The sequence below is a fragment of the Sorex araneus genome, chromosome X (assembly GCF_027595985.1).
Source record: "Sorex araneus isolate mSorAra2 chromosome X, mSorAra2.pri, whole genome shotgun sequence".
Lineage (NCBI taxonomy): Eukaryota > Metazoa > Chordata > Mammalia > Eulipotyphla > Soricidae > Sorex > Sorex araneus.
Window position 1 is genome coordinate 141,056,408 of NC_073313.1, and position 16,138 is coordinate 141,072,545.

Consider the following 16,138-nt stretch of genomic DNA (forward strand, 5'->3'; position numbering starts at 1 on the left):
GAAAGAAAGAAAGAAAGAAAGAAAAAGTCAAGGCCAGTTTGTCCAGGGAGAGGTCAGAGGTTGCAGGAGAAAGAACTTGACACACAAGCCACCTCTTCATTTACTGTAAAATCCTGTTTAATGTGTAACATTTCAGGCGGAGAGAGGCCTTGGGGATCAGAGGCAGAGGCAACCCTGACTAACCCCCACTCCCACTTATCTGCCTACTCCTCCCTCCCTGACTTTCCCACCCCCCAGACTGGCTTCCTTCTGCCAGGGCTGTGAGCACCATTCCTCCTCAGGGCCAGCTGCTCCCCGCCCTTCTCCACCCCGGTGTCTACAGACCCTCCTCCCCTCCACTCGCCCGCCTCCCTCTCCACTCTCTGGCTCCAGAAAGAGGGTGTCGGCTCTGACAGCACAGGGTTAAGATTAGTTTTAGAACCAGGCCGGCTCTCATCTCGTGCCCTGGAGGAGGAGCCGGGAAGAGGGAGACCAGCCGAGCGGCCGGCATCCCAATAACCTTGAGCACTTGCGCTGGTGGCCTTCACCCCATCCCCTGCACAGATGGCCCCGGGAGGAGGGGGAGGGGGAGGAAGGTTCCGATGGAGCAAATCCTGGCAGGCCGGGGCCTGCAGGAGATGGGGCAGGGGGGCAGGTGTGGGGCAGGGTAGGGGCCCGGAGGGGACGTTGCCTGGTTGATGGCATCAGCAGGCTGAGCAGCGGTCGCTCTTCTCAGCCAGGCCCGCCCCGGAGACGGGGCTGCGGCGAAGGATGTCTTTCAGGGAGCCGTCCTGCTCGCTCAGCAGCTTGTTGATCTCATTCTGCTTGTATTCAGGTGAGAGGCGGTGGCCGAAGCCAGAGCCCTTGCGGGAGGGCGGATTGGAGCGGCGCTGCGCCCTGCGGGCACAGGCGCGGATGATGAGGTACACCACCTCGGCCACGTTGAGGATGATGCAGATGCCGGAGGCGGCGAGCATGAAGACCGTGAAGACAGTTTTCTCGGTGGGCCGGGAGACAAAACAGTCCACTGTGTTGGGGCAGGGGTAGGCCTCGCACTTGACGAGCCGCACCATGGCGTAGCCTGGGTAGAGCAGATAAAAGACGTACATGAAGATGGCCTCGAACAGTAGCCGGAAGACCACACTGATGACGTAAGTCCACCACAGTGTCCCTGAGATGTGGACCTTGTGCCTCTTCACTTCCTCCAGGTGCAGGGGGTCTGCGTGGCCTTCGAGTCGGAGCATTTTCTTCTCGATGTGCTGCTGGTGGGCCACATGCATGGCCACGAGGAGCGCCGGCGTGGACACCAGGATGAGCTGCAGGGACCACAGGCGCACGTGGGAGATGGGGAAGAAGTGGTCATAGCACACGCTGTTGCAGCCGGGCTGCAGCGTGTTGCAGATGAACGAGGACTTCTCGTCCCCCCACACGCTCTCTGCGGCCACCACCAGCACCATGATCCTGAAGATGAAGATGACCGAGAGCCACACTCGCCCGATGGCAGTAGAGTGCCGGTTCACGCCACTGAGCAACGTATACAGACCCGTCCAGTTCATCTTGCCTCATTCACACCTGCAAGGGAGGATGCACAAACCCCATCAGGAAGCTGGGGCAGAAAGCCACCACTGAGACACTGCCCCCCCCCACCCTCCCTTTTTGTCCCGCCTGTAATCATAGCTTTTCTCATTACCCCAAAGCCCTGGCGCCTCGCCTCCTCTTCCTCTCCAGCCCCACTCTCTTCCTCACTGGACTCGCTTTCCAGAGCCCCCATCTCCTTGTCTTTGTTTTCAGGCCGCATTCTTTCTCTCCAGCCCCCTTCTTTGTCACGCCTGTCTGTTTTATCGGCTTGAACGAGCCCCCACCCCGGACGCCCAGCTCCTTAACTTGGACAGGGGGAAAGCCCAACAAAGCTCTGTTACCTTCGGGAGCGCCTATCCCTGAGGCCACCCAGACAGGTCCCCTATGGTTGCATGTCTATGCAGGGGGAGTGGTCCCTGGGTCCGCGCCTGCGTCCCAATTCATCACCGCCCGGTGCTGGGGAGTCATATGCTGCTTTATACCCAGTGTCTGCACAATGGGACCTTTGTAGGGCTCTGAACAACGCCCTTTAGAATTCAGATCAAACGCCCTGACTTCCGCCCACCCTACACACAGAGCACTTGTGTCCTAGCTCCGGACACCCAGCCTGCACCCACCTGTTCTGTGCCCGCCCGGTCCATCGCGGCACCCTCCCCATAATCCCACCAAAAGAATGGTGAAGCAGAGGGTGTGGGGTGGGGTGGGGGATGGGGAGGAGGAAGATGAATAAACACAGGTGTCTGAAAGAGAGGACCCCAAAGGAGCAGGGGCTTTGGACTCAGCCCCGCCCCCCACAGGCCTGTTAAAAACTGCTTTTCCTAGGCTTACATGTCCCCTCCAGGGTAAGGATGAAGGACAGGACACGAAAGGGAGCTCATGTTTAGCAAGCCAGGAACTGTGTAAAGCATTTTCCCATACAGTCTTTTGACCCACTTAGCAAGCCTCTAAGGACTGATTCCCTAATCCTTCCAGATGGGAAAGGCGAAGGTCAGGTAAACTAAACAATTCACTCAAGGTCATACAGCTAGAAAATATTAAAGAAGAATGAAACAAAATTACTGAAGCAGAAGTCTGGGTTCTTTGCCCAGGATATACTGTGCTCTTGCAGATGGGATCAGCAAAAGCAAAAATTAACTTTTAAAACCCCTACCCAAATCGTTAGGCAATAAAAGCAACAAAAGCAAAGACTAATGTTACCCACAAAAGTTCAAGAAACATAGAAACTGGGGCTGGAGCAACAGTACAGTGGGTAGGGCGTTTGCCTTCCACCTGGCTGACCCATGTTTGATTCCCAGCATCCCATATGGCCCCCCGAGCACTGCCAGGGGAAATTCCTGAGTGCATGAGCCAGGAGTAACCCCTGTGCATCACCGGGTGTGACCCAAAAAGCCAAAAAAAAACCCCATAGAAACTGTTGACCTGTATATGCACTGCAAGTCCATATCATGGAGTAAATCCTGAGCATCTCGGTTTTTGTTTCAGGGCCAGTATTCAGGGAGCATCAAGTACCGGGGATCAAACCCAGACCTCCTGCCTGTGAAGCATGTGCTGGAGTCCTTTGAGTAGTCTCCCTGGTACCTGACTACCCCATTTTGAGCTCCGAGAAAGGAAACCCTAGATAGGTGGGTACATGGTAAGTAGAAGCCAGAAGGAAAAAGCATGTAGTATTAAGCAAACAGAAGGCTAGAAGGTGGTGGACTAGCTAAGAGTCACAGAGCTTTGGGTTTGAGTACTTGTTCTTCACTTAATAGGATATTGGGCTAATTACTGAACTCAGAACCTGCTTGCTTTTCTCTCCTAAATGGGGTTAACACCCAGGGTTATTGTAGGATTCAATGAAGCAATTGGCAAAAGTTCTCAACCAGCTCTAATTTCATAGCTGGTAGTCAAGGGCATTAAGAATCACAGAGGGGGGGCCGGAGCGATACCACAGCGGGTAGGGCGTTTGCCTTGCATGCGGCCGACCCGGGTTCGATCCCCGGCATCCCATATGGTCCCCCAAGCACCGCCAGGAGTAATTCCTGAGTGCAGAGCCAGGAGTAACCCCTGAGCATTGCGGGGTGTGACCCAAAAAAAAGCAAAAAAAAAAAAAGAATCACAGAGGGGCTGGAGAGATAGCACAGCGGGTAGGGCGTTTGCCTTGCACGCGGCCGACCCGGGTTCAAATCCCAACATCCCATATGGTCCCCTGAGCACGGCCAGGGGTAACTCCTGAGTGCAGAGCCAGGAGTAACCCCTGTGCATCGCCAGGTGTGACCCAAAAAGCAAAAAAAAAAAAAAGAATCACAGAAAGAGGGGCTGGAGCAATAGCACAGCAGGTAGGGCATTTGCCTTGCACGCGGCTGACCAGACTTCGATTCCCAGCATCCCATAGGATCCCCCGAGCACCACCAGGAGTAACTCCTGAGTGCAGAGCCAGGAGTATCACCTGTGCATCGCTGGGTATGACCAAAAAAGAAAAAAAAAAGAATCACAAAAAGACAAGTGTTGCTATGGGAGACTAAGTAGCCTGCCCAAGTCCTCATCCCTCATTTTCCGACACATTGTTGTGTCTGTCTTTAGCCAGAATAGACTGGTCCTTGCTGCCCATATTGTCAGGTACACTGGTTTCCTGTGAATGTCTGTTTCTCCAAAGAAGAACTTGCTCTTTAAAAAAATTTTTTAAAATTTTTTATTAGTGAACCATCATGAGGTACAGTTACAAACTTACAAACTTCCATGTTTGCATTTCAGTCATACAATGATCGTTTACCCATCCCTCCACCAGTGCCCATTCTCCTCCACCAATGTTCCCAGTATCCGTCCTACCACCCCCACGCCACGCCATCCCCCACCACCCCACCCCACCTCTGCGGCAGGGCTTTCCCTTTTGTTCTCTCTCCTTTTAGGTGTTGTGGTTTGCAATAGAGATATTGAGTGGCCATCGTGTCTGGTCTATAGTCTACTTTTGGCACGCATCTTTCTTTTTTTTTTTTTTTTGGGTCACACCCAGCAATGCACAGGGGTTACTCCTGGTTCTACACTCAGGAATTACCCCTGGCGGTGCTCAGGGGACCATATGGGATGCTGGGATTCGAACCTGGGTCAGCCTGGGTCGGCCGCGTGCAAGGCAAGCGCCCTACCCGCTATGCTATTGCTCCAGCCCCAGGCACGCATCTTTCAACCCGAACGGGTCTTCCCAATATCCTTTACTTGGTGTTCCCTTCTCTAAGCACTTGTTCTTTATCTGTTAGGCTGACAAAGATGCTTCCTACCACCTGGCACAGACACAGCTGCCATTAATTTGTGTGTGCGTGTGCCATGCCAGACAGTGCTCAGGGGTTACTTCTGAGTGGCTCTGCACTCAGGGATCACTCCTGCTGGTGCTCAGGGAATAGAACCTGGGCCTGCCATGTGCAAGGCAAGCACCCTATCTGCTGTACTATCACTCTAGCCTTTTGTGTGTGCATGTGTTTATGTGTGTACCCGTGTGTGTGCGCACATGTGTGTGCGTCTTTAGCTGCCATTAAGTTATGAGAAGACCATGCTAGAAGTGGCAACTGTATGTGAGAAAACACAGACAGTAATTGGGCATTAACAACTGAAAAAGCTGGAGAATAGGAAGAAAGAAAGAAACTAGGGAAAGTAGAAAGTAGGTATGACCCACAGGATGTAGAATAGGTCTTTGAATAGGTTTCTTCATTTAATTTGGAAAAAAATGCATGGATGAGTTCAGGCTTAAGCTTAAGCCAGCCTGGCCAGCAGAAACCTTTTCTCCCAAACCTGAGATTCTAAAGTCAAAGTTGCTACAAGAGGCAATGTGTTTCCTGGGAAATACTTCGTCCAGTGAAACATCTTAGGCTAAAAGTCAGGTTGTCAAGGAGTAAGATTAAAAATAAATACGTAGAGGGCCAGAGAAATAGTATAGTGGGTAAGGCGCTTACCTTGTGTTTGACCAACCAGGATTCTATTCCCAGCACCCCACGTGGTCCCCCAAGCCCCACAAGAATTGATTCCTGAGCACAGAGCCAGGTGCAGCCCCAAACCAAAACCAAAGCAAAGAAGAATACCTATTTAGGGCCATCGAGATGTTTGGATCTGAGATTGGGGCAGCATTAGAGCAGATAGGAATGCCCACTGTAAACCATCTGGGCCCTCCTCAGGTGCACTCTTGGTGTTATATGGTCTATGAATTTTGCCATAGTAGTGAACCACATGTATCCAGCATTATGGCACCAGAGAGAATCACTTCAGTGCCCTAAACATATGCCCACATTTTTTTGTTTTTTTTTCAATAAAGATAGTCACATTGCAAAACAAATGTTAAGGCACTAGCTTTGCATCCCACTGATTTTATTTTGAATTCCCTGCACCACATATTGTCTCCCAGGACTCACTGAGAGGACTCACTCCTGAGCACAGAGCCTGAGTACTACTGGGAGAAGCCTCCAAACCAAAAAGTATATTATATATACATACACACAAACACATATATATGTATATGTGTCTATATACATATATATGAGTATTTGTGTTGTGTGTGTCTTAGGGCTGGGAATGTGACTCAATGGTAAAGCATATTCCTTGCATATCTGAGGCCTGAATTTGATCCCCAACACCACAAAATAATAAATAAATAAATAATGATATGTCTGATAGCTTTCCATGTTAGCCATGATAGTCCATAGAGATCTATCTTTATTTTCTTTGCACCACACTGGCAGTGATCAGGGATTACTCTTAGTTCTGCACTCAGAGATTACTCCTGGCAGTATTTGGAGACCACATGGGGTTCTAGAAATTGAAATCAGGTCAACCACTTGCAAGGCAAAAGTGCGGCTCATTGGACTATACTTCTGACCCTGAGAACTATTTATTTTTAATATCTACACTGTATTTTAGGGCACAGTGAATCATTAAGACTTAGAAAACCATTATTCTAAATGGACACATTGTTTTCCATTTGCTTTAAAAAAACCTGCTGAAGAGAACAATTTCCCTCAACTTTCCTTAGGTTCTCTTATTATACTCTGCATTACTTTCCTTTTGGGGTGGGGGGCACACCCAACTGTGCTTAGTGCTTTTTCCTGGCTCCATGCTCAGGGATCCCTTTTTTTTGGGGGGGAGACAGTTTTAGGAAAACCTTGTGATGCTCAAGGGGTTACTCATGGATCCACATTTAAAAATTACACCTGGTGGTGCTGGGGGACCATATGGGTGCCTGGAAATGAACTTGGGTTAGCAGCGTGCAAGGCAAATGCTCTACCTGTGTACTGTCATTCCAGACCCTCAGGGATCACTTTTTTTTTTTTGCTTTTTGGGTCACACACCTGGTAATGCACAGGGGTTACTCCTGGCTTTGCATTCAGGAATTACTCCTGGCGGCGCTCAGGAGACCATATGGGATGCTGGGAATTGAACCCGAGTCAGCTGCGTGCAAGGCACAAATGCCCTACCCTCTGTGCTATCGCTCCAGCCCCAGGGATCACTCTTGATGATGCTTGGAGGACCATATGCTGTGCCAGTGCTCTAATCCCAGGTTGGCTGCATACAAGGCAAGAGCCTTACCTTGGTAATATCACTCAACTCCTGCACTCTACCTTTTAAAATATTCCTGAGGCTGGAGCTATAGTACAGTGGATAAGGCTTGCACTCAGCCGACTGGGGTTCAATCATCAGCAACCACATATGGTCCCCTAAATCCCCTAGGAGTAATCCCTAAGTACCAAGTCAGGAATAAGCTCTGAGCACCACCCCTGTGGCCCAAAATCAAATAAAAATAAAAACTCTTTCTGGACACAAATTTATACTTTAGAGTTCACTTTCACTGTCATCACTGTCATCCCATTGCTCATCAATTTGTTCGAGCGGGCACCAGTAACGTCTCCATTGTGAGACTTGTTGGTACTGTTTTTTGGCATATCGAATATGCCAAGGGTAGCTTGCCAGGCTCTGCCGTGTGGGTGAGATACTCTCGGTAGCTTGCTGGGCTCTCTGAGAGGGTTGGAGGAATCAAACTTGGGTCAACTGTGTGCAAGGCAAACGCTCTACCCATTGTGCTTCTTAGGTAGACCAAAAGTCCCGGGCTTTACAATGTATTTACATGTGATCCCAATGTTTCCCAAATCATCCTTCTAACTTTAGAATTAGAAGCTGATAATTGTTTACAGCAAGTTCCTTCTTCCTTAGTTTTTAATTTTTTTTTGCTTTTTGGTCACACCCAGTGATGCTCAGGGGTTAATCCTGGCTTTACACTCAAGAATTACTCCTGGTGGTGCTTGGGGGACCATATGGGATGCCGGGGATCGAACCCAGGTCAGCAGCGTGCAAGGCAAACACCCAACCTGCTGTACTATTGCTCCGGCCCTTCCTTCTTCTCTTATTTTTGTTTAATTACATGTTATCAGTATTTATTTAGGCAAAAGGTTCTAAGAAAGTTGATGGCGAATATAATGTTCAGATAAAGCTCTGTCCTCAGAATGTGTCCAGTTTAGGGGTGGCACTTTTCACGTTCAGGTGCCTTTACATGCACTATTTTCTCAGAACAACCCTATGAGCGAGGTTAGAGTATACACTCTACTGCTGAGTCGCATCCCTGACTCTGTAAGTGTATTTCTTTTTTTTTTACTATTATTGTTTATTGTCGTGCAGAAGCTCAAACCTGGGGCCTAAAGGCAATGCAAGGCATGTGCTCCACCCCTGAGCCCCAGTCCCAGCTCCTGAGGCAGTGTTTTTAACCCTCATGTCACAGATGAGGAAACTGAGGTAAAGAAAGGCAAAGAGACCTGTCTCAGGGTCACCAGTGTGTACACGTCTGATCTGGGATTTGAGCCAGACTAAGCTGACGCTAGTTCTTTTCCCCGTAAGCTCTACCATCTTGGCTAGAACTGGAATTTTTCTTTTGGCCAGGGTTTTTAGAAACAGGAAGATTTGAAAAACTTGCTTCTTTTTCTTCTTTATTTTTTGGGGAGGGTGTCAGACCGACAATACTCAGGGGTTACTCCTGACTCTGTTACTCCTGGTGGTGCAGTGCTCTGGGGGGACCATATGGGATGTGGGGGATTGAATGAGGGTCAGCTGCATGCGAGGTGAGTGCCTTCCCCACTGTACTATCACTCTGGTCCCGAAACCGTCTGGCTCCTATTGTCCCTTTACTTTCTCTTCTGCCCCATTCCTATCAAGCAATAACATTTGTCCTGTTTTTGGGTCACACCCAGCAGGGTTGGGGGACCATGGGGTACTGGGCATGGGAGCTGGAACTCCTGCATGCAAAGCCTGCACTTTCGTCCATTAAGCTATCTGCCCTGTCTCCCTCCCTTCCCAGCCTTCCTTTCTAGGTCTTTCTGTTGCCTCTTGATTTGTTCCATTTTCCTTCCCTTCCCTGGGACTGATTTCCACTTCTCCAAAGCACACTTTTGGGGCACTCTTTTTCATCCCTTTCTGACAACGTAGTTATGCCTGATTTTCTAAGAACTTGTAGCTCTCCACCCCTTTGGTGTGGCCACTTGTGTGGCCACTTGTGAGGACCCTTGTGTGGGCACTGGGATTTAAATTTCCTCTCCCCTTTGAAAGGACAGACGATCCCAATGTCAACATCAACGCTTCAAGGGTTTGATTTTCAAAATACCCAGGGAGTGACCTGATTTTGAAATACAAACTTTTTTGTGACTTTGGGTTAAAGTCCAAGTATTGATAGGCTCTGTGTGGCTCCAGGCATGTGTTCTGTTTAAATTAAGCAAGACTTCTCTGGCCCCATTAAACTTTGGCCTTTTCATCGGATTCAGATTTTCCCAAAGACTCGAGCAAGCACTCGCCCAAATCAGGAGATTGTGGCTAGTCTTACAATGGCCTTTTAAACATTCTGTTCATTTTTCAGATTGCAAAACTGAGGCTCAGTTAAGTCCAATAACTTGCTTCAGTGGCAATTGAGTTACAATTGAGTGGTAGAGACAGCCTCAGATTGATCTTCCTCTGATCCCAAAGCCTTTGCACAATTGCTTGATTTGGGATAGCCTCTTTTCCTTTAAGGACTCCGTGTTCTGAGATCCGACCACAAATTTAAAATGTATATTCCTGGGGCTGGAGGGATAGCACAGCGGGTAGGGCATTTGCCTTGCACACGTCCGACCCAGGTTCGATTCCTCTGTCCCTCTTGGAGAGCCCAGCAAGCCACCGAGAGTATCCCGCCCGCACAGCAGAGCCTGGCAAGCTACCCCTGTTGTATTCAATATGCCAAAAACAGTAACAAGTCTCACAATGGAGACATTACTGGTGCCCGCTTGAGCAAATCGATGAACAATGGGACGGCAGTGCTACAGTGCTACTTCTGGGGTCAGATAAATAGTACAGTGGCCAACCCAGGTTTGATGCCTGTCACCCTGTATGGTCCCCTGAAAACCACCAGGAGTGACCCCTGAGCATAGAACCAGAGTAAGCCCTGAGCCCCAACACTGCCCCCTAAAAAGTATCCTCTTGGGCTGGGGATTGTAGCTTAGACATAGAGAATTTGCCTTGCATGTGTGAGACTCTGGGTTCCATCCCCAGTACTACAACAAAACAAAACATAATCTTCCCATACGTGCTCGCATGTGGGGGTGCATGCATACACATGTGCACATACATATATGTATCTGTACATATTCATCAAGTTGAGCTCTTTCTTTCTGTCCCCACCTCTCTCTGTTCCTCCTGACTATAGAAAGCTCTTTTCATATTGGATTTGGGAAAGAAGGATCTGGCTAGGCATTATCTTCAATTCCAAATTCCATGCTCGTTCTCCCACTTCATAGGCAGGTTTTGATCAAGAAAGGACGGGATGGGGGCTGGAGCGATAGCACAGTGGGTAGGGCATTTGCCTTGCACGTGGCCAACCTGGGTTCGATTCCCAGCATCCCATATGGTCCCCCAAGCACCGCCAGGAGTGATTCCTGAGTGGAAAGCCAGGAGTAACCCCTGTGCATCGCTAGGTGTGACCCAAAAAGCCGAAAGAAAGAAAGAAAGAAAGAAAGAAAGAAAGAAAGAAAGAAAGAAAGAAAGAAAGAAAGAAAGAAAGAAAGAAAGAAAGAAAGAAAGAAAGAAAGAAAGGGATGTAGGAGCTCCCATTGAGTGCTGTTTCTGAATTTCTGGCTGCCTTCATCAGGTTGGTGTGGTTAAAGTTAAACCTTTCCCAGCTCTTTTCCTTTTCTGCTCCTTCTGTCCCCTGCCTCTGCCCTGTGGGGTCAAACTATCTTGCTCATAGAACCTATCCTCTGCTCTCTGCCATATGTTTTTACTAGCCAGTCTGGGGAAAGGGCTAGCCTGGCTCATTTCCATTTTCTCCTTCTCTTGCTGGACCATAGTCTTTTCCACAGAACCACTACTATTATCAGTTCCTGGACTCACTATTTGGACAACACGCTCTTAATCCTTCGTCCGTCTATCTAACTATCTGACTTCCTTTCGCTCTCCGGTTGGACTTATCACACACCCGCCATGTAGGAAATGCCTACTGTGTGCCAGGAGTGAGATGCTTACACACGTCCCTTTTCCCAACAGCCCTGTTTATTGTCTGCAACTCACAGACCTGGTCATGGAGGCTCAGAAGCACTGTAACTGAGCACACAGCTGCTAGGCCAGAGTGGGAGCTCAGAAGACTCGTGCCATGCCAATCCCTCCCCAATCCTGGGTCCCATCTTGTTGCTCAGCTCCATTCTCATCTCTACTTGTCTCCACTTTAACCCATCTTGTCTATTGTCTCATCTTTGCTTTGCCTCTACTAACTTGCTGCATTTGTCCTCGGCCCTTTCCCTACAGCTGGCAGAACTTTTAACCAGCTGAGAACCATTCTTCGTTTAGGCCTCCTAATGCGTAGCTCGCTCTGAGCACAGCTTGACTCTCTTTGCTTCCCTTTGCGACGAAGAAAACGCTTGCTCCCAAATTTTGGCCCTGTGGTGGCTGCTGGCCCTCTGAGCCCACTGAACAGTCCCCTCACCCTGCACATGTTGGTCGCCCTGCTGGTTTACCTTCTAATAAGGGAAGAAAAACAGAACACCTGGCAACGGTCCCATTGGACCCTAACTCTGGGTGGCAGGGGCTATCTGAAAGAAACAAACTTATCCATCTTGTGCCCAGAAGACTTATCAAATCTTTGTGATAATTTGCTCCCAGAAGAATGAGACCACCCCTGTAGAGGGCAGGTGGTAGAGGGATAAAGAATGACAGAAGCATCTTGGAGCCTGGAGAAAAGAGAAGAATTGGGGGCTACAGAGGAAAGACTAAACAAGGCTGACACCTGGCAGCAGGTGCGTCACCCCAGCCCAGAGAGACACGCAGAAAGATTCTAAGGTGGATCAGTTATAAAGCCAAGACAGGCAACAACTGAGTCCCTCCCCGGCCCTCCTTCCTGTGCCCCGGGCCCTCACCAGCCCTTGTGGCCCACCATCCTCAGCCCCCTGCCTCCTCACCTGACTGCTTCTGCTGCTGCCCTTTGCCAGTGAACGTCTGCGGGCGTGTCTGCAGCAGTCCACTAGCCTCTGTCAGCCCAGCCCAGGGGAGGGACAAAGAGGCCAGGGCCAGAGGCAGATATGGCCCTCATCCAGGAGGAACCAGACAAACATTAACTAGCCCTACCTCTTCTCACACACAATCACTACCTAAGATTGATCTCCAGCGCTCCCGGAGGATTTGCGGAGACAGATTACACAGCCTGGAGTTACTGCCCTGACAAAGAGGGAGAGAGGCATCCTGTTGCCACCCATGTGCCTATATTTAACTCACATGGGAAACTTACACAGGCCTGTGCTCAGTTCCACCCCACTCCACCCAATACACACAGATAGCTCTGATGTGCAGGCGAGCTTTTGCCCTGGCTGCCATTCTTTCCATTTCTTTTTTTTTTGGGGGGGGGTGGGGGTGTTACACCCGGCAATGCACAGGGGTTACTCCTGGCTCTTCACTCAGGAATTACTCCTGGCGGTGCTCAGGGGACCATATGGGATGCTGGGATTCGAACCCGGGTCGGCTGCGTACAAGGCAAGACGCCCTACCCGCTGTGCTATCGCTCCAGCCCCTCTTTCCATTTCTTATAGCGCTGTCTCCCGAATAATATGACAGTGAGAGGAAAGAACCCTGGACACGTTTCCTGGCACTTGAGGCCGAAGCAGGGAGATGGGGGTTATCTGTATCCATCTTGCAGTACCATGACTGCCCTTTGGCCCTGTGTCTGTTGCCCAGATTCTGAACGAAGAGGGGTGGGTCAAAGTATTTCCAATCCCATCCCAGAAGCTTAAAACCTTCTCAGAAGTTGCTCTCTACCTTGTGGGCCATGACAGTTGAATCACCAAGTGTATCATGTACACGACATTGGGAAGGGAAACAGAGAATTGCAGCCATGGACTGCACACTCGGGCCAGTTGAAGAAGGGCTTACCCAGAGACCCTGCTAATTCAGTAGCCTAAGTGGCAGCACAGAAATAAGCTAACTCAGCGGAACCCAGACCCCAGCCTTCTGTTCTTCCATCTCAAGCCTGAACTCACTACCAGAAAGGGAACTCTAACCTGGGTATCCCTTGGGCAAACCTGGGCAGATGGCTACCCATCCCCTAAGTTTCTATTGGATATCCATTGAGTGGCTAGCACTGAGTACATTCTAAGGGAAGCTGGCAGAGGAGGGGAGGGCAGAGCATAAATTGTTCTATTTTTTGGTTTTGGCGACACACCCAGTTCTCTTACGGCTTACCCCTGGCTCTGTTCTCAGGGATCCCTCCTAGGGAGATGGGAGGGGATATGGGTGCAAGGGATTGAACCTAGGTCTGCTGTGCACAAAACAAGTTCCTTATCCAACGTACTAATTCATACCAATTGTTCTTAAGGAATTTATCCATTTTTCTGCAGGAGAAAAGCTCATGACTGAAGAAGTCACCTTGAAAAATAGAATGGATATTTACTTGTGTGGTTATGACTTTAACTGTTGAAAGGAAGGTGAGAATCAATGGAAATAATGAGGGCAGGTCTCCAAGAGAAAGTGAGTCTTAAATGCCTAAGTAAAGAATGGATGGGATTTGAAAAGGCAAGAGTAGAACTAGCTTTCCAGGGAGGAAGAGCAGTGTGAATAAAGGCACAGAGTCAGGAGTAAGGCAGAGTATATCTGGGACCACAGAGGGTGGCTGTGGAAGACACCCCAGTCACTAAAGGACTCAGAAGGAGGGACATTAATTTTTCTTAAGTTTTTGTGGTTTTGAGTCATACTTTGCAGTGTGTGAAGCTACTCAGGCTCAGTGCTTAAGCTTCACTCCCAAGGGGAACCATGCAGTGTTGGGTATTGAACCCTGGGCTTCTGGATACGAAACATGTATTCATCTCCCTAGCCCATGAAGGACACTTAAAGTGAGGTAAGGAATTTCTTTAGTAAGTATCTGGTAAACTTTGTATAAGACCAAACTAAGGGGCTGGAGCAATAGTACAGTGGGTAGGGCATTTGCCTTGCCCGAGGCTGACCCGGGTTCGATTCCCAGCATCCCATATGGTCCTCTGAGCACTGCCAGGGGATGATTCCTGAGTGCAGAGCCAGGAGTAACTCCTGTGCGTTGCCAGTGTGACCCAAAAATAATTAAAAAAGGCCAAACTGAGCTAGATATCATGGGGACAGGCTAAATGTCATTTTTTGCCACTTGGAAATTTTTTTTTTCAGGAGTACTGTTTGAAGAAGACAGAAATGAGCAATATTTCTTTTTCTTATATTTAAAAAAATTTTAGGCCTTACCTAGAGGTGCTCAGGGGTTATTCCTGGCTTGATAATTGTGGGTTACTCTTGGCAGTTCTCAAGGAATTGTGTGATGTTGTGATAGAAACCAGGCTCCCCACATGCAAAGCATATCTTTGCCCTAATACTGGGGCAGCACTTCTTTTTTTTTTCTTTTTGGGTCACACCTGGCGATGCACAGGGGTTACTCCTGGCTCATACACTCAGGAATTACTCCTGGCAGTGCTCAGGGGACCAAATGGGATGCTGGGAATCGAACCTGGGTCAGCTGTGTGCAAGGCAAACGTCCTACCTGCTGTGCTATCACTCCAGCCCCCGAAGTAGCACTTCTTGAATACTTGATGCATACGAAGCAATGTTCAAAGTGCTTTGCAAATGACTTTGGTTGATCCTTAAAATAACCTTAGGAGATAACTTTATTAATACTCCACCCCCCCCCCATTCAGGGGAATTAAGGCACACAAAAGTTAAATGACATAATTAAGGTCACTCAGCTAGTGACAACACATGGTTTGACTCCAGGCAGTTCTGGCTTCAGAACTTGTTCTCCTCATCTTTATTTGAAAGCTGATGAGCATTATAGGTCCCACTAAAAATCTGAGTAAGAATTGCTCCATGACTTTACCAGGGGTGTAGAGATGGATCTGAGTACCTACATCAAAAGAGTATGAATGTAAGGATGCAAACATCCTTTTGAATTAATATCTTCATATTTTTTAGGTAAATGCTTAGATGTTGTATTGATGAATCACATAGAATTTTTATTTGATTTTGGCTTGGGTGCCACACCAGCAGTGCTTGGGGACTACTTTTAGCTAGTGATTGGGGTGGGGGTGCACACCTAGTGGTGCTCAGGGGACCACACAGAACTGGGGTTCAAACCCAGGCCTCTTGCATGCAATGCATGAACTCATCCCTTTGACATGTTTGTTTGGATGGTGCTGGGAATTGAACTTAGGGCCTTGTATATGCTAGACACGTGTTCTATCACCTAGCTAGCTATTTCCTGCCCCGCTGCACTAGCTCTTTGCACTGTCTTGCTGGACCCTTTATTTTTCACTGTTGAGGGGACCAACAGTGGTGGTATGTGGGGGTCAGCAGGACTTCAACCAGCATTGGTGGCAGGGAAAGGCACAGAGTATTAGTATTTGGGTGTTGACCCCAGGACTTTTTAGATGCAAAATATGTGCTCAAGTAGATCACTGGGACATATATCTGTGTCCATGCCATTTTAATTTAATTTATGTATCTAATTCTATTTGGTGGTGTTAGGAATTGAATAGAGAACCTCACACATGTAAGGTAAGTGCTCTATTTCAGAGTCACACCCAACTGCCTACATTTTTATATTTGATTTTCTTATTTTGGGGGCCAGTGATATTCAAGGCTTACTCCTGGCTCTATACTCAGGGATCACTCCTGGCAGCACTGAGAGATTGTGATGAGAAGGATCAAACTCAGATCAGCAGTATGCAAAGCAAGTGCTTTAACTCCTGTACTATCTATTTGGTCCCTCCACTTATCTTTCTCTCTCTCTCTCATTCTCTTTCTTTTGGGGTCACAACATCTGGCAGTGCTCAAGACTTAATCCTGGCTCTGTGCTCAGGGACTACTCCTGGCAGTGCTTAGGGGACCATATATAGTACCAAGGATCGAACCTGGGTCCGCCAAGGCAAGCTCCTTACCTGCTGTTTACATCCCCACTGACAGTGCATCAGAGTGTCTGTCTTGCTGAGACTTGTTGCCGATCTTTTCCAGATAGAACTGTTTAAGAAGCGAAGGTGATATCCCATTGTGGTTCTGATTTTAGTTTGCCCAATAATTGATGGTGATGGTGCTCAGAAGTTCCCCATACATCTGCGGG

General features: G+C 48.6%; 1 protein-coding gene across 3 annotated transcripts; it reads right to left on the bottom strand.

The window, feature by feature from the left end:
- Positions 1-248: 248 nt before the first annotated feature.
- Positions 249-12,029, bottom strand: GJB1 (gap junction protein beta 1). 3 transcript variants are annotated; one of them, XM_055121940.1, is made up of 2 exons: positions 11,979-12,029; positions 249-1,551 (listed from the first exon to the last, which is right to left on the bottom strand). In XM_055121940.1, the coding sequence occupies exon 2, from the start codon at positions 1,533-1,535 to the stop codon at positions 684-686; it is 852 nt and encodes a 283-aa protein (XP_054977915.1). In that variant the 5' UTR covers positions 1,536-1,551; positions 11,979-12,029; the 3' UTR covers positions 249-683. The 3 variants fall into 3 exon arrangements, with proteins under 3 accessions (XP_054977915.1, XP_004621589.1, XP_054977914.1); XM_004621532.2 differs by lacking the exon at positions 11,979-12,029 and adding an exon at positions 1,899-1,995; XM_055121939.1 differs by lacking the exon at positions 11,979-12,029 and adding an exon at positions 1,670-1,812.
- Between the last annotated feature and the right edge of the window lie 4,109 nt (positions 12,030-16,138).